Source organism: Vanellus vanellus, assembly GCF_965231255.1.
Source record: "Vanellus vanellus genome assembly, chromosome: 2".
NCBI lineage: Eukaryota > Metazoa > Chordata > Aves > Charadriiformes > Charadriidae > Vanellus > Vanellus vanellus.
The window spans coordinates 120,708,884-120,727,630 of record NC_138906.1 but is presented as its reverse complement, the minus strand read 5'-3'; the positions used below and the strand labels follow the sequence as shown (position 1 = coordinate 120,727,630).

General features: G+C 44.3%; 1 protein-coding gene across 2 annotated transcripts in view; it reads left to right on the top strand.

Annotated features, from left to right (window-relative positions):
- Positions 1–913: 913 nt before the first annotated feature.
- Positions 914–18,747, top strand: part of CDH2 (cadherin 2) — a gene marked incomplete at both ends in the record, with an annotated part of 116,120 nt that continues 98,286 nt past the window's right edge. For both annotated transcript variants that reach the window (XM_082499343.1, XM_082499342.1), the window contains 2 exons: positions 914–988; positions 11,985–12,096. In XM_082499343.1, the coding sequence (XP_082355469.1) occupies positions 914–988; positions 11,985–12,096 (187 nt within the window). The remainder of the gene's footprint in view (positions 989–11,984; positions 12,097–18,747) is intronic.

The window sequence follows — 18,747 nt, the reverse complement described above, 5'->3', positions numbered from 1 at the left end:
ACCGAGGGAAGGGCAAGCGCTATCCGCAGGCGGCGGCGATCCCCAGCGCTCGCCGTGTCGTTCCCATTGGCCGTGCGGCCGACAGGGAGCGACGGGAGGCGGAGGGGGAGCTGCCGGCAGCAGGCAGGGAGGCAGGCAGGCACCGGGCGAGCGCATACACACACACACACAGAGACACGGCGGCAGGCGGAGGCTGCTGGGGTATTGTTATCATTGTGCTTCAGCGGAGGGTTTTGCGTGCAGGGGGAGGGGTGGAGGGAGGGGAAGAAAGAGGGGGAGAGGGAAAGTGCGGGGCGAGCATGCAGCAGGGCTGGGGCCGTAGCAGCAGCAGCAGCAGCGGCGGGGCTGGCGCGCCCGGGCTGAGGCGCTGAGAGGAGCCGCCTGCCCGAGCTCGCCTCGGGGGCGGGGGGGGCACCGGCGGGAGGAGCCAGGCGGGCACGATCCGGGCGTGGGGAAGGCAGCCAGCCGCGGGGAGCCGCCGCCGCACCGGCCTCGCAGCAGCAGCAGCGACTACTTCTTTCTTATCTCCCAGCCTTTTGTTCGCCCATCCTCCTCCTCCTCCTCTTCTTCTCTGCCCACCCTCTGCACCGCGGAGGGGGCTCGGCAGAGAGAAAAGCAGCCTGACCCAGAGCTGAGTTTCACCCATCCTCTGCCTCGCCCCCCCCCTCCCCCCCCTGTCTCTCTCTTCCCCCGCTGCATCGCTGCCCATGAGCTAGAGCGGCAGCCGGCAGCCAGCGCCGCGGCAGCCGGCTCCGGCAGGCAGGCGGGGGGCAGACGCCGTCCGCAAGCCCCCGGGCGCAGCTGCCGCTGCCCCGACCCTCCCCGCTCCCTCCCTTCGCCCCGCTCCGCGGGCTCCAGCCGCCGCGCTCCGGGACTGCTGGGGGCCGCCCTGCCGCCGCCCCTCCTCGCCTCCATGTGCCGGGTAGCGGGAGCGCCGCCGCGGATCCTGCCGCCGCTGGCGCTGATGCTGCTGGCGGCCCTGCAGCAGGTAAGCACCGCCGGCGGGGAGCGGGGCCGGGCTGCGTCTCTTTGTTCCCCTGCGGGCGGCGGTGCCCGGGGAAGGCGGGAGAACCGGGGGGTAAGGGGGGGGGGGTAGCACTCCGCCGCTGGGGTGCGGGCCTCGGTGAGAGGATAGAAGGCGGGCTGCCCCCGCGGCCGGGGTGCCCCGGGGTGGCTTGTGGCCGCACGCGTGGAGCCACCTGCTCGGGGGCAGCCCCGCCGCCGGGCGCCGCGCTCCGGGCAGAGGGGAGCTTCTGCCCGCGGCCGGCTGAGGGGGGTCCCGTCCCCCTCCCCCCTCATGGGGGCGTGAGGGGTGGCGGCGCCGCCGCTGAGGGGACGCGGATTTCCCCCCTCGCTCCCTGGGAGAGCAGGTGCCGGGGGACGGGCTGTCCGGTGTCCGCTCGGCCGCGCGGTGAGCGCGGGGGACAAAGTACCGGAGAGGAGGGAGGGAGGGATGGAGCGGGCATCACCCCCTCCGCCCCGCCTAGGGGAGAAGGGGGACGGGGGGGTGCCGGAGAGGTGCTGGGCAGGGGGCAGCCCCCGCGCCCCGGCCGCCCCCCGGCTCCCGTGCCCGCTAATCCCTGCCCGGGAAGAATTTAATCAGCCTCCGCCTGGGCGCTGGGCTTCCCCACCCCCTGCCGTTAACGGGAATTTCCACTGGGACGGGCTAGGGCTCCGAAGTGTTTTAATTTATTATTGTCAAAAGTCCTGCTGCTGCCTCCCCTCGGCGGCCTCGACGGGGCGGCCCGGGCGGGCTCCCCGCCTGCCCCGACCGGCGGGGTCCCGGGCTGGCAGCGCCGGACCCCCGGGGTGCCCCAGGGGGCAGAGGGGTGTCTCCCCGTGGAGAAAGTAGGGGTCTGCGGGCCGGCGCCCCTCCGGGGGGGCGTGTGGAGCGAGATGGGACTGACGGGACGCTGCGGGGGGGGGGCGGGGGACGAACGGGACAAAATGGATCCCAGTTGGGGCAGCTCCTTGCGGGGGGGTGGTTGGGATGGGCTCCCCTCCCCTCCCCTCCGGCGGCGCGGGGTGTCCGGAGCGAGTGCGGAGCCGGGGGGGACGGGACGGGACGGGACGAGACCCCGAGCGGAGGCCGGGGGGCAGGTGTGGAGGGTGGCGGTGGGTCCGTCTCTCCGTCCGTCCCCCCCCCCCCCGCTTTGTGCTGGCTTGAGCTCGTATCCGGCGCGGCGCCGGGGGTGGCGAGGGCGGTAAGTCTGAGGGACAGATGGCGCAGATCATCGCCTCTTAATGGTATTTATGGTTGGGGCATTTCTGGCGGGCCGGGGGGAAGAGGGTTGAGGCGAGGCCGCCGGCGGGGACGGGGTGCCCGGGGCGGCCCAGGCGCCCTCCCCGCCGCGCCCGCAGCGGCTGGCGCAGGGCGGGGGGGGGTGGGGGGCGGCGGCCGCCACTGTCCATGGTGCAGCGCACCCGCTGCCCCCGCCCGCCCCGCCGCCTCCGCCGCCACCGAGCCCGCTCGTCTTGGCAACGGAGTCCTCCCGCCGACACCCCCGTCCCCTCCACGGGGGTCCCCCGGGCGGTGGAGTCGGTCCCCGCCGTTTCGAAGCCGCTCTCGGGGGCTGCGGGCGAGCCGGGGAGGGGGGGTGGGGGTGCTGGAGGGCGGCGGCGGGGGGCGGGGGGGGGTTCCCGGGGGGCGTTGAGCGGAGACGGGGCGGGCCGGCCCGGCACGGGGGTGTCCGGCGGGGCAGGAGCGGCCTCCGGGGGAGAGCAGCAGCCACCCTGTTCAGAAACTTGGGATGTGCCGCTTACAGACTGTTGGGCTGGCTTGTGTGGGATTTTTTGTGTTGGTTTTTTTTTTTTTTTTTTTTTGGTGGGTTTTGTTGTTGGTTTTTGTACTGGTTGGGTTTTGGTTGGGTTTGTTTTTTTCCTTTTTGTTTTTTTTTTTTTTTTTTTCTCCTCTGTATCCTAGTATCTCGGCAGATCTGTACATGCAGCTTTTTTTTTTTTTTTTTTTTTCAAATCCTTATGTGCTGTTTATTATGTGATTTCAGTTCTGTTTAGTCTTCCTATCTCAATAAATCTTTAAAGCACGAATTCTGCAGTGAGCTTTCATTCCTTTTTTTTTTTTTTTTTTTTTTTTCTTTCCTACCCAGCACAGGTTTGAAATTAAAGCACAAGCTATGAATTAAGGACAGGAACTAGCCGTATTGCTTTTATGTATCACTCAGTGTCACTGGCACGTTACGGTTGGGGAATCCAATTTCCCCCTTGTTTGGGTATCCATTAAATCAGGTTAGGGTTGAGTTTTAATAGTGTGTAACAAAATTGGAACTTGGGTATGAAATCAGATTTATAGACCTGTGCCTGTACAACACTTTAATTTTAAAAGCCCCCCCCTTCTTCTTTCATGCATACTGCAAAGAACCATCACAAGCTAGATGCCATGATAACTTTTTTTTTTTCCCCTGTCATAATACCTACTGCTTTTAGTTTGCAGAAGGTTGTCTGTATCAGGGTCTTGTGAAATGTTGAACCTTTCTACTTACCTTTTTCCTCTCTGCAACATTAGATGTAACTACCTTTATTTTCTGGAGTTATTGATCATTTCATTATTCATCAGTGATGTAGAAAAGCTGTCGTTATGGAATTACTTGAAAGATCATAACTGGAAGCACATTTTAAGGCAGAGCTGCATGTTTGGGAAATATGGGGTTAGATTTTTTGGCAATATCTAACCAGCCTGAGACGTAAGAGGATGAAAATTGCACGTTATTCTGCTGGTTAACAGATCAGTATGAATCTGGAAGTGTTATGTGAAAAACCTGACAAAAGAGAGGATAAAACGAGTGAGGCTTGCTTTTCTGGCCAAAAGAACAGTTCCAGTTTTTGGAACTGGGATAACAACAGGATTGAAGTAGCAATGGGAAAGCTGGCACGAGAGTTACATTTACAGGAACAAAACTACTAGTAGTTAGAAATGAACTGGAAAGGGGAGTAGAAATTAAGTGCTCAAAAAGGGAATTTTATTTTTTTTTTTATGTGGAAGGTGATTGGATCACTCTATGGATATTACTGTTTATAAATTATAAACAAGTAAACAATAATGCAGTTTTGGAAGCTTTCATGCCTGGGTGACTGGTTTGAATTCGAATTACGATGACAGAGGACGTAAGTTATTACTCTCTGCAGGCAGTTTTGGTCTTATTCCAGGTCTTAGCGAATGTATCCAGGTGATAAAGCTACTACCCTGAATGACATTCCTGTTAAGCTGCCTCCGCTGAGAATCCAGCAATGGCATTTCTTGCCAACTGCACCCCTCTTGTAATCGCCCCCAGCAGTTGTCACTGGCAGAATTGGGGTGAGGAATATTAACACGGTTTTGTGCAGAAGTGGCAGTGAGATCTCCTTTTGTGGGCGCATCTTCTATCTCTCGTAATACACCTGTGTCTTAGATTATTATTATTTTTTCAATCAGTCCATTTTGAGTAGTATAGTAACTACGTGATTGTATAAGCACAAAAATGAGTTTCAGGGTGTCTCTTTTTAACAAATCAGACTCCAACATCATTAACTCCTTTCAAAGTGAATTGAATGCGTTTTATAATGTGTTTCATAAGCCCCAGAACAAGATGGTTATGTGAGTTGCTCAGCCTTTTTGGATGTAGATCTTTCTGTTCTGGTTTTGCTTTGTCTTCAAAGAATCTATCTGAAAAGTTAAATGTGGCAGGATATTGCAGTAAAGAACTCTCTAATCCCTGTGTGTCTGGTCTAGGTGATAGTGATACCACTGACAAATCCTGAAAATTCAGATAATTGCAGAACTGATGAAAAAAAAAATTAGAAGTATCTCTTTGGATATTGAACAGGAGATATTATTTTAAAAAATAGTTTGTGAAAAGGCTGTGTTTTTTTTTTTTTTTTACAATTGCTTTCTATATCTATTATAGGACATACAAGGTTGCTTGTCAACTGAATTTTGGAATTGAAGTAATTGGTTGACAAAACAGGAGATAATTTTGTGTATTAAACAAGTTCTGATTACCTGAGCAGATATGGTGCAAGCTCAGAAGTATATATGCTGCTGATATAACAGAAGGTATATATTCTCTTGCCAATTTATGTATTTTTAATAAATGTTATGTGTATTCTAGAATGCCTTCCACTGCTCGCTCTCTTCGTGGGTAGCACTGCTACCTAGGCATGCAGCTTAATGTGCTAGAAAGATGAATGTATAGTTTTTATGATACCAGTTTTTAAAATATTACCCAAAATGATTGTATTTTTGAACTACATCTGATCAAGAGTGTGTAATTAAAAAACTTCCTATCTATTGTTTTTCTTTCTGCTCCCAGAAATTGGAGGAACTCCCAGAAGCATCACTGGAACAGCCCTGTCATGTCCCATCTTAATTAGTTTCAATGATGCTTTCATGTCAATAATTTCATTTATTAGTTGGGTTTTTTTAATAACTGAATACTGCAATGCATAAGACAATTTAGTTGTGACAGAAGTGCATGTGTATATCTAAAAATAGCTCGAGGAAGTTGTGAGTAAAGATATTTTTACTCAATACAGACAGTCTTGCGTAAGGGACTTTTTGTCATGTGGTAAGGAGCAGGAATTGTTGAATAGTTTTTCTTGCCTGAGTAAGAGGATCATTTACCAGTTATACGCTCTTTCACTCTATCACTGTTATTGTAAATGCTTTTTTAGGTTAAAAAAAAAAAAAAATTGGAAAACTTGCAATAGTTTTAGTAGTTCACCAGCGCTCCCATTAGGATGAAAATTTTATTTATTTCTAACACTGTACGCATATAAAACACGAGTCTGGTCCCCAAAGGCTATGCAACCTCTAATTTTCCCTGGTGTTTTCATTTTAAATTGCTTTTTGTTATACAGCATAGGAGGAACTCGTAGTGTCCTTACTGAATATCCCATGTACTTGTACTGACCCAGTGGCACTAGTTGTGCCTAAAATGCAATGAGACCTATCAGGGGTGGAGAGGGATGAAAGCAGAAGGAATACTTAACGTCTTTTGCAGTAGCAATGATAATTATAACAGCACTTCTCCTTACCCTACCGCTAAACCGAGGCTCACTGGTTGTCCGAATTAATACTGGCATGTGTAGAGATGAGTCTTGAGAGTGAAAAAAGGGTGTTGTACGTTATTGCAGGATGAGTTTAGGGAGGATTTGTATTTTGGCGAAGCGTGTTTGTAGTTCGTGAGTGATCCGAGACGGACCTTTTTCACCTGGGTGTCGGGCCATTCACCTTGAGAGGTATGTAACCAAATCTGTGTGATTCACCATTTGATTTGATCCTGCAGTTCTCACTGAAAGATCACGGGAGCTCCGTCTGAATAAAGAGGGGAAATTAGGCTTTCTATTTTTAAATGGCTTATGAAAACAGATATGGGATCAGCAGCTTCCAAGATGGAAGGTATATCGCTGCCAAATCTTTTCAACGTTTCACTTAAACTATTTGGTTTTAGTCAGTATTCGTGTATTTAATTAAATATCATGTTTCCAAAAGGCGCGTTTATCGTCTCCTCTAGGCACTCCTTGACATATTTAAAAAATATATTTTTACCAACAGACTCCTCTAGGGACTCCTTCATTCCTTATAATTAGCATATAATTATCACCCAGCAGCTGAAGACATAGTTAAAATTTTGTGATCCCCCAAAAGGGTTCTTCCACATAAGCCTTGCAAGGCCTCCCCCGAAGGTCGGGAAAACACAGCATCCTCCCGTAAGCACGAGCAGCAGTTTTCATGAGTGGAGATGTTCAACAGGAGCAATTGTATGGCTGTCATCAAATCAGAGAGGGGAGGTTTCCTCTCTTAAAGAAACGAGGACATATAGTCAAACACAGGGCTGATCTGGGGTTTTGGATTTTATTAATTTAAAAAAAAAAAAAAAGCAACTTACAGAAATTCAATTTGGTTTTCTTACTGCAGTTGAAATTTGCCTCTGGTAGGAGCTGTGGCTTGTCTGGAGAAGCACATCTCTTGGTAGATGCAGTGCTCCATGTTCTCCTAGCTGGGGGAAGGGGAAAGTCCAAACTGGCTTATGGCTTTGTGCTACGTGGGATGTACCAAAAAAAGTCTCCGTGTTTAATAAGGCGAATGAACGTTGTCTCTCAGTTGAGGCTAACAGAATGGGCTACGAACACAGTTTGTGAGACTCTCTAATCTGTAAAGCTAGGGTAACCTGTGGTAACCAGTGGTGGTTGACGGCAACTCGTTTTAAACCAGGTGATGGCATAAAAGTTACAGACCCTGTTGTTTTGGGAAGGTGTTAGAGAGCTTTAAGTGTTGGTTTAAGAACTTGGGTTTTCTGATCTGAAATCTCCTGGCTCCTGAAGTAGAACACTAATTAGAAGTGAAGGTGGCATAACGAAAGCCCTTTCTGGTGTAACTGAATGACCTCTGGGAGGACATAGCTTGGCACCTGCTTTGGAAGCTTTTGGCTTCCAGAACAATTTGAATGAAAGGCATTTTTCTTTTTTTTCCGGTAGAAATCTGTGGTTGAAAACAAATTGTACTACATTGACTGCGTTCGCTGGAGTACTGAGCACTGTGAGGGTATAAACTCTAGCAGCTCTTCTTCTTTGCAGCGAGTTGGAGATTAAGGAAGAGTTGCTGAACGTTTTCAAGTTCAGCATCCAAAGCATTTCAGAGATGTCTGTCATCCTGCAGAGTATCTTTCGTATGCCTTATGGTAGTGAGTAAAAGCTCATCATAAAATAAGACCCACCTTGTACAGCGTATCCCGCTGTGTCAGATGATGTGTGTACACAAAACGAAAAATGGATAGAATGATCCCTAGACGTACCCATGTTGTGACTGAGTATTGGGTACCATCTTGGCCTTTAAATTAATGAGGAAACAGCCAGTCTTTAAACAGAATCACAAATGTTTCTGCGATCTGTGCTTAAGTTGAATGTTACTGTCACAGTTGCAAATTAATGTTGGTTATTAAGGAGGAAATGCTCAAATACCCCCTTCCTGCTCTGCCATACATATAATTATATGTCAGACGTTCTTTTGAGCTGCGCACAATAATGCCCCGTGAGTTGGCTGGACTTGGCAACTAGCAGCTGTACTATGTCCAATTATAACCATATAGTATGATATTTTCTCTGATGCATACCCCTCTGTTTCTCACTTTACCACCCCGGCTTATTTTCCTATCGGAGTAAGCTACATTGAGCATAAAAGAAAGCAGTGTTTCAAAAACAACTTCCCTTGCACTTTGGTACAATCAATATTAAGAAATCTAATGTTGTCGTACACGCGGATGCGAACAGTGGAAAAACAGAGACTTTGATATTTCAGCGTAATAGCTACTAGTGAACTCCAGTGGCGTACGGTGTATGCAGAGAGAACAAGATCAGCCCTGTTTGAAAGCTGTGCTTAAGAGCGCAGTTCTGCAAATTTAGGATGCATGTTGTGATACGGAATTGCTTCTACAGTTGTGTGGTGAGCTTGCATTTTTAAATAGGTGTTTCTTTAGCCACGTTTAGAATGCAATTCTGTACTTTTTTTTTTAGGAAGCGTGGAAATTGGAAAGGGGTATTAGTGCAGAACTGTCAACTCCAGTGAAGCAATGCTGTCTGGCTTTATTCTTTCACAAGTGCCAATGAACCCCGTATTTTTGGAAGACATTTACTGGTGGTGTTTAGAAAAAGATGCAAACACGAATCCCTTAGAATTACAAAGTTGGGATTTTCAACAGGTTGTTGTTTGTTTAGGGTTTTTTTGTTTGTTTGTTTGTTTGTTTGTTTTTTAATTGAGCTGGAATACAACCTTGAAATCAAGACACAGGTTTCTAGATACTCGGATATCTAGATAGGGAACTAAAGTAACTGAGGAGCAGGGTATGAAAACTGCAGGCTTAACTGCCGTAAGTATATCGAAATGGCCAATTCTTTTAATTGATTGAATAATAACTTTGACAGAGGACTTCTAATTTACATCATGTTGCTTCATAATTGCAGTTTGCCCGTTGCATTTAATCTGAGATCTACAGTGCTGGGTTTATATGCATGATCTGATACCACGTTTGACTGGGTGTTAGCTCTTTAGCATCTGGAGATGGTAATGCTTGTTACTCATTTTGCAGTTAAAAATGACTAAATAAGCCATAAAGGATGAGGAAAGCAGAATAGTTTTTCACTAGTAACCCTATTTTGCTTTAGCAAAGTCTGTTAGTACTTGAGAGGAGAATTTCCCAAGCGCTGAGCTTGTTCAAAGCTTTGTGACTCCATTAAGTAGGTTTTATATGGGTACAAGCTAAGGTAATTGCTTTCCTTCTTAAAAGATAGTTTTTTAAGTAGTGTCCTTCTGTAGATGAATGTGTGACTAACATTATCTTATGTTTGAAATAGTCTTGGGAATTGCACTAATCACACAAAATCCTGTAAATTACAATAATGTGCCCCATAATCTTCACTAGCTCTCCCCTTTTGCCCCAGACGAGGGGATAAAAATATTTCAACGTCCTCTTTTGCTTAGAGTTAAAATCGTTTAAGTCTTGTAGTACTCTTAGGCTGAACTTGATATGACCCAGCGTGTCTGAAGCTACAACTTCTACTTAATTCAAAACGCTTAACATAGGGCGATTAAGAATTGCTGAAAATTTGAATTCTTCCTTCCCTTGTGCTTTTATTCTCAAACAATCTTTACAAAGGACTGTTTTTGGAGAGCAGAGTACAGTCTTTTGTTTCCGGATAAAATTGATGGCTGCAAATGAAAGAATAAAGAAGGCGCTCTATTCATGTCCCCCAGCCTTTGTTTCAGCGGGCATTGTTTCAGTTTATAAGAGCTGTTTAGTACATATAGATTGCTGGAAAGCCTGAAAGATTCCCAGGCACAGCGGTGCAGACTTGTGAAAAATCCTGCTATCTCCTCAGCTGCCCACCCAGGACCTTTTTGTTTCAAGGGTACCATGAAAGGCTTTTTTTCTTCTTGATCACATTTGCTTTGAGGTCACCTTTTGTACAGTAGTTTAAACAAGTCATAATATTTTTTCTTTCAAATTACGGAAGCCTTATCAAACCTGTGATTTGAGTTCTAAAGCTGAGGAAGCTGGCAGTTGGAATTGTAATTACTTTTGATTTACCATCTTTTTATCTTAAAAACTCAACCTGTAAATGGACTGCTGGTGCTTAGCTACAGATCCACGTTCCAGCTTTGCAGGTCGCAGTCCCCCGGCAGCTTAACTGTTGCTTTGTGTTTGCTTCCTCTTTAGGGTCTCCACACAAACATTTTAAAGTACATAAGGAGTTGTACGCAGATGAGATACCTATGTAGTTACTTAAGTCAGAATTAAACCCACATCACAGTTTACTTAAACTGGACACTTGATAATTACAAGTTCTCTTACTGGGTGCTTACCTCGGTAGTGCATTAACCTGGAGTTACATAGTACTTCGGGGTTTTTTGCTGGTGTCAGTGTTGAGCTGCTTAGTTAGGACCATGTTGGTATAAGTGCAAAACAACATGTTATGAATCCCTCCTTGTATTAGTTGATAAAGTTATTCTAATAGGGGTTGGCATGCTGAGCTTCACCATGTGTGTCAGTGGAGAGATTAGAGTTGGGTCCCATCCCTCTTGCCTGAGGAAACCCTTGTGGTTTGAGATGCTCCAGTCCCACCTCTGATCTAATGCTTTAATGCCCTGAGGTTACTATGGTGAAGGGTATAACATCATCATCTCCTCCTTCTCCATCCTTTCTTTTCTTTTTCCTGTAGGGCTTTCTTTGCCAAGTGTACGCAGACATGCTTACATGGCCTTGAGTAGGTCTACTTGATGGAAGCCCATCTGGGAAAGTAAAAAGGAAAATCTAATTTAAGTCTGGATCATATTTAGGTATGATATAGCAGCACAGTTGCTCGTGCTGTCAAAGACCATATATTTCATCTGGGCGTGCACACGAGTAGGCCTTTAGTTGGCATGTAGGCGCATTGGAGGTTGTGCGAGGGCTGTCGCAATTTCGAGGGTGTATCTCAGCCCAGGCTGGTGTGGGAGCTGAGCTTTCCACCTTGTGCAGCGCGAAAGGGCTTTTGCCACGGATGGTCACTTAGCCACATGTAAGCGGGGCTGTTGTTTTGTGCAGCACTAAAATGGGACAGAAAGAACCCCCTGAAAAGAAATCTCAGTCCTTTGCCACAGAAAATTGCATATTTTTTTTTTTAATTTTTTTTTTTTCAACAAGGCAACAAACTGTCCTGGAAACGAGCTTAGCTATCAAAAGTATCTTCTGAACATGGAACACTACAGACCAAGCAAGTTTCCAAATTCTTTATTATATTTCTTAATAAAAAGGCGTTTATGAAACTCTTTAAGAACGTGATTTGAGGTGAAACTTTCTTAACAAGTGAGAGAACAAACAGTTTCAGTGGCTCAGCTCTTCCCTTGTTGTGCAAATTTAATAATGAGCTGCTCTCCTTTTAACTTGAGGTCCCTTTGAAATAGAAGGAGATTGCATTGGAAACATTTGGCTTTATATGGTATCCGTTTGAATGCTAGCACAAATATAAGTTCTGCAAAGTTACTGCAAATGTAGCATTTTATCTTAGTTTACTTGTACCGGTGCAACCTCACAGAGAAATACTCTAAATAAAGCTTTTTAACTCAGCAGTTGAAGTCTTCCCTTTCAAATATATCTGGCTATGAAAAAGTTGCCGATGGGTTTTGTGCAACATTTATTTCCAGCGGAAGGAATGTTTTTGTTCCCCCTTTGATTCACTTTCATTTTTGATGGCTGGTTTAGTGGAAATGTTCAGTTGTCAGAAGAATCAAGATTGTGTATTATTTAGATCTTACCAGACAAGTGGGATTTGTTTCTTCCATTCCAGTTATCAGAAAGATTAACCCTTTGGCCTCGCCGTCCTAATTGCAGCCGTTCAGAAACAAAGACGCCGCTTGTATGCAACAGCAGCAAAATGGAGTATGTGCCAACTGGAATGTTTCTCTGGTGAATAAGGGTTTGGGAGTTTTACATAAATTTTGTCTTGCGTTTCAGGCACCGATAAAAGCAACCTGTGAAGATATGTCATGCAAGACAGGATTTCCTGAAGATGTTCACAGTGCAGTGGTGTCAAGGAGTGTGCATGGAGGACAGCCTCTTCTCAATGGTATGGTTAGAAAAGATGTTTTTATTGTGTTTTATTTTTATTTTTTATTTCCTGTATTCTTGACCATAAGTCACTGTGGAGCATTTTCATCCTTAAATAGGGCACAGACTCTTGCAGGAAAGAACATCAGCTGATCTGTGATTATTTTTTGATTACTGTCATAGGACTTGGAAAATCTGTTGGTATTAGTGATAGCACATGCACCTCTGTTGACCATAATTTGAAAATACGGAGCATTGCAAACCTTCCCGTGATTGTCCACGAATGCTCTTTCTCAGCACAGCGTTCACGCTGGTGTTTCTTACCACCACTGACAGTACGTATACCATCAGTCTATACTTAGAGCCCATGTACGAGTGATGAGGAGGTAAAGAAAATTTCCCTTCTGCTTTACGTCTCCCATAGAAGTCCCGCACTTACACCCAGCCCTAGCACTCGCGTTAATGCAGAGATAGTTCTTACTGCTTCTTCCCGGCAACCTGAGGAGACACACCTGTGGAAAGCGAGATGCAGGACAGGCGGCAACACGAGAGCGCGGTTGCCCGTCAGCCCTCGGCTGGTGGCCACAGCGCTGCGGGCTCTGCCTCCGCCGGGGATGCGCTGCAGTCAGTACATCTGCCTGCGGGTCATCCAGGCTGGGAATTTAGTTCGCTGCTCTTCTTGCGTCTCTGTTTTTCGGGGATAGAGCAGTCATCTGTAGGACACAGAGGCACACGCTGTGAATCTTTCACAGATTTCCCAAGGAGTTAAGTTTTAGTATACAAGTTTGTGGAAGTAGATCATTTTAAAAAATTAATTTGGCTGTTTTCTAAACTGCTAACATAATATTTTTTTTTTTCCATCTAATTTGGAAATTGTGGAAATGACTAAGAACATCAGTTTTAGACTGTTTCAAATACATCTTAAATAAGGACTAATTTAATTTAATTTGTTGTTTCTTTCACATATAAATACGGTTACACAGATCAAGACATGTAAATGAAAAAAATTCTAATGAGTCTGCAAAACAAATGAAGTGAAAGCTGTAGTCTTGATTTTACATGCTGTATGTAGTAGTCTCTCTCCTTAATTATATTTTTACAGACCTGTTTTGTGCTTTTTTAGAAGCATAATGGAAACTTGAATGCAGGATGAATTGATTAGCTTTAGTGTATTTAAACTTGAGTTATTAAAGCTTTTTCTGTTCAGTTTCAAGGAAGTATGTTCTACCACCACAGACTTTTCTTTCATTAAAGGATAGCTTAGAAATTCATGTATTAAAGTAAATGTTCTGCCAATTGAGAAAATAATAAAGAGGAAAGAGAATTTCCTTGCTTTCCCACCAAACGGGAGTTAATAGATGACTCTACTGTAGACTTCTGCAATAGCCATCGGCACTGAGAACTCCTTTGGTAGGTGATGCCCAAACCTGGAGAGAGGGGCAGAAACAGGGACAGAGCACAGTGGGCGAGTGGTTTCCAAAGGTGGCACCTTGAAACCACCAGATGTTTGTTCCTGCTTAATTATCATGCCATCAGTTCATCTTGGGATGGAGGTCACGCAGGCTTTGAGATCTACCCTGTCCTGTGGAAGTTCTCTTCACTCTTCATGGAATCAAGACCCTTTCTGCAATTTGTCCCCTTTTATTTTTTTTTTTTTTTTTAATTTTTTTTTCCCCCCCACCAGCTAGGAACTACAGTGCGCTGCCCGCTAATTCTGTGTTGGCATTGCTCATGCAATGATGATAACGACTGACCAGTCTTAACTGAGTCTGAACTAGTAACGTAGGATGGCAGACTGACTTCCTTTCTCATTACTCATCGCATTCGCACAGTCCCTTCCCTTGCTTCTCAGAAGCGATTGAAGCATGACTGTTGTTTTGTCCTTGAATGGTATGAAAACGCGTAGCATTTTAGGGAAGTAGGAATTGGAAAAACGGTACGAGGCGTACAGTATGTATCGCATCACATCAGCTGGTTGAAAAATGACCTGGGGGAGTTTGTTTCCTGCCACTGTTTCCTCAGTTGAATTACTGCAATGGTTAATTCTTTTGAAAATTCTGACATGCTTAAAAGCATATAATTTGCTGGTTACACATAAACATACAGTCCGTCATTGCATAGCTTTGACTTAAATTTAATTACACTGTCATTTTGAAATACTATTGTTGTCAAAAGCCTATTTTCTGGTTATTAAACTAGATTTGGATGACGCTGCAAGTTAAGTATAGTTGTGTGACATTTGCTTCTTAGGGATCACCATGGGCCTGATTCTGATCTCAGTCGCCTCGCCTGTCTAACTGCATGCTTGCGCTGGTATGAATTCGAAAGTGGGGCACATAACTGTAGGTTTTCTGTATGGTTCAGGAGTGAAAGCTTTAATTTTCTTTGATTTTGTGCATTGATACCACAAGCACAGAGGCTTTACAGCCCCTTTCAGCCAGCTGCAGAATAATTTGAACTTGACTCGATGCTTTTTAAAATACTGACCAACAAAATGACCATGTGTTTATTATCTGTCTTGTTCATTTGCATTTATCTTGCACAGTGGGGGATAAGCCCCTCATAAGGTCTTCAGTTTCCCTCTTACCAAAACTTAAATAAAATGAGAGTTTACCATATGACTTGTTGATCTGTGCCTTTCGGTTGTTACAGTAACATAGGATATCTGTTTTTTAATGTATTATTATGAGAAAAACTTTATTTGAGGATGGGTCAGGGTTCCGCTGTGCACTACGGGATACTCTTATGTTCTGTACTCAGATGTTTCTGTATTCAGGTGGTGCTTGTTTTTGAGGGAGGGTCGAACTTTTTCCTATTACATAAGAAAAAAAGTCATCTTTATAACTGATAATGGCTTTTTCTTTTCATTCATATGGCTACGATAATATGCCAGCCTCTACTAAATCTCCTGTGCATGAGGGCATGAGAGGCCACTACGTGTTCAGTTGTCACAATACATGAAAAATTGGTGGAGCACTACATTCAGAATAACACGAATAGGAAAAAGGGGGGAAAAAAACCCCTCACATTTAGTAATGTGGGTAGAGGGATGGAAAGAGGAAAATAGCCGCCCTTGGTTTCAGGATGAGGAAGTGGGGACTGTCTTGTAGAGGAGAGATGCAGTTAGTTGTGAAGAAGTTGGAAACCACTCCTTTAGTAGGTCTTGACCGAACTGTGTAGGAGGTAGCCTGCAGTATGGGCTGTGTCCTGTTGCCTCCTTCTGGCATAGCGTCACCGGTGTCCTGCGCTCCCGTGTTCCCTGGTGCAAACTTGACCACTTATATATAGCCTTGGAGACCCTTCAAAGCTGGTGTCTTACACTTTGTCTCGCACAAAGTCTGACCTCACGATGCGGTATGCTCAGGTCGCGAGGCGCATGTAAGCTAAGTACTGCGGGTCTGAGTTTGAATTTGTTTATAAAGTTTTACGTGTTGTTCCACTTGGTACCGCTCACTTCAGTGAAATGATGGTGATTTTTACCAAGCAGCTAGGTGAGCTCAGAACTGGTATGTTCATTTCTGTAAAGGGAGGAAAAAGAGAGTAATGCTCTCTGAAACAAAATGAAAAGAAACTTCATGCATCTCTAAAAAGTGTCTTACTGATAAAACCATGGAGTTATTTGGGCCTCTGCATCTTTTAGAATTTAATATAATTTAAAGTATTTTAGCACTAAATGTTCCAAAATTTTAAATAAAGAAAATAATTCATATGCAAATAACTTAACAGCCATCACCTGGTAGAAGTAAATATCTAGCCCAAATTTATGGGCACAATACTTCTGAATTGTTTCTGTAAATAAAATATGATTACTGTCCGGAGGACCATACATGAGATGTTGTATTTGGAGAAGAAAAGGTGAAGTTAGAGGGAATTATGTTTAATATATTAAATGCCCTTGCTTGTGCTGGTTTTATTGCAGTTTCGTAGTTCATCCGGGAAGAGTACTTCTGGCAGTTTGATATGCATGCCCAGCCTCTTTATCTAATCTTTGTTCCATGTCCTGAAAATTTTAAGATACAAATACTGCATTTCTACTGAAATTATTCACCTGGGAAGGTTACTTGAATAGTTATTTGTAGAATCGTATCTTGAAGTTAGAGATTATTACTCGGATAATTTATTTTAGTGCTTTCTTATCTTTCGAAGACTTTATTTTAACATTGTCTGTCCTGTTACTAAACGCATTATTTTTGTTCTCTGCTAAGCAAATTCATTGTCTAGACAGGATTCTTAAATGTATCCTTTTGAGTGTTGTGTAGCTATGAAATATTTCTAAGCTTTTTGAGTTGCACGGTGATAAAGAAAAAAATGTTTTGGTGTTGATCACCGAGATAAGCAGTGATTATGGATGAGTAACGGCGTAGTTTCATGAGCCATTTGAGCCGGAGCGAGCTGACAGCGTTGCCAAAAGAGGCATGGTTACACCATCCCTCCTCTTTGAGCCTGGTACCAAGTGCTCGCGAAACCATAAAATGAACAGGGTTAACCAATTTATCTGGGGTAAAACCCACACTCCTACTCCTTAGGTTTTTGCTGAAAGATTTTTGTATGCTTAAACAGAGCCGCGGTGTCCCTGCTGCCTTTTCTCTTCTAGCAACGAAATGCTTAGTAAACAGTACTTGTTTTGATGCTTTCAAACCGAGGGACAAAACTTGATTTTTGGGATTCCCACTGACTTATTTTGTAGTTTACCAATGAAAATACCAGTTGGCCTGAAATAATCCAGAAGCGCGTTGCTGGGAATGTGGTACTCGGGGAATTGCCGGCGTTTAAAAGTAAGTAATGTTTCTCCATGAGGTAGTGGAGGTTACGTGGGTGCTCTCTGTCCCAGGTGAAGCCACTCGGCTTATTTTTGCTGCTAGTGGTGTTTTACCATTCTATGTATAAAAATGCCCATTGTCAGCTAAGAATAAAATTCCTTTTAAAAAAGTCCTCGTGCTTAAAACTGAAGTCATCAGCATATCTTTCAAGGTTTATGTCTCATTCCTTTCTATAAACATCTTTTATACAATTGTATTCCTACTATGGTAGCATGCACTGGTGGCTTTGATATTCCAGTGCACATTAACAGTAGAGCTAGGGAAAGTATTTTTAGCAGAATCATATTTTCCAAGAGGGAAATTAGTCTTCCCCCCCCCCCAAAAAAAAAAAAAAAAAGGTAACCACTTTGTTTGAAGTCTCCTTGCCTTAAGCAAAAAGACAAGTTGACAAGTTCCTTCCAGGCAGACAGCCAAAGAATCTCAGATGGATGGGGGTCTCTCTATGAGCTGCTGGCAAGCTGGGAAAAAATGTTTCAATTCTTCCCAAATGTATTTCTTTCCTGAAATTCTCTTTCTGTACCCTCTCCGCCCCCCTCCAAGAAAAAATAAAAACCCAAACCCACCATCCTTCTAGGTATTCTTTTAAGCCTTAGTGGGAGTGAGATATTTTGTTTCGTTTTGTTTTTTTTTCAGAAGCTTATGTTGGGGATATATTTATTTTTTCCTCTATTCCTGCTTAACATTTAGTAGGTTTAGTTTTGCCCTCTTCCATGTGAAGCAGAGTAAATTTTAATGCCGTTACTTGGTGATGCTGTGCTTTGTTGATTTATTCTGTGTTACAGTTGTGTTCCAATTCTCAGTCTCTTGCCTTTTTCATCCTTTTCCTCTTCTTTTCTCAAACAGCTTTCCTGTTTGTCCTCTTTCCATACCCCACAGCATCCTAAATTCTCCTGTGTCAGTATTGAGCTCACTATCCTGGATTGGAAGAGCTGCTTCTGTTTGCTTTAACTACACTAGCACAGTGCCTGTTTTATGATGCCTGTTGTCTATTCACGTACCAAGCTCTTAATGTATTCTCCAATACTTGTCCCCTGAAAATCAGAGCTTTCTTTTGCTGAAGCAAGAGATTGCCTTTCTTGAGATGTAGTTCCCTTACTGCCTTTTCCCCGCTCCTTCGTTAAACATAGAATATGTCCTAGAGTATACATAATGTATGTTCACCTTACTGAGCAGTGGTAAAATATCTGTTTGAATGGTGACTCCTTTTTTTTGGCTTTGATTTCTGTGAAGTTCTACATGTGATTTGTACGTGATATCCAATTTGACTCTTTAGTATTAAACTACTGATTAATGTTGATATTTTCTCATTGCAAGCTTGTGTGTAGAACTTTACATATATATAAACAGGGAATAAATGTAAATAATGAAATTCAGGGATGTTTTGGATGTGTGCAAAGCCCAAATGTTTCAGAAATGTAACTCTGTTATCTGTTGGTGGATGCTCATTATCTCTCGGTGGATGATAAAGCTGTTAGGGAATTGCAGTATTTGGATCAATTTGTGTCTCCAGTATCAAAGAATTTATCACTTGGGTTCTAGATGAGTCATCCTGAAAAAAAAACAAAACCCCAAACACCCAAAACCTATTAAAAAAAAAAAAAACTAAACAAAATGTTTGCTTTCTATGGAATATTTGGATTAGAGGTGGAAATATATTTTGTGGTTAAAATCCTAAATGTACTATTCTGTCCACTTTTTCCAGAGAAGAAACTTGACTCACCCTTATTCCCTGCAAAAGGAACACTGCTTCTATTTCCAGTGTAGACTCTTGATAAACTACATCTTGATAAAGAGAAAAATACACTTACAGAGAAATTGTAGAAATCCTGAATGGTTGCAGTGTTCTGGGA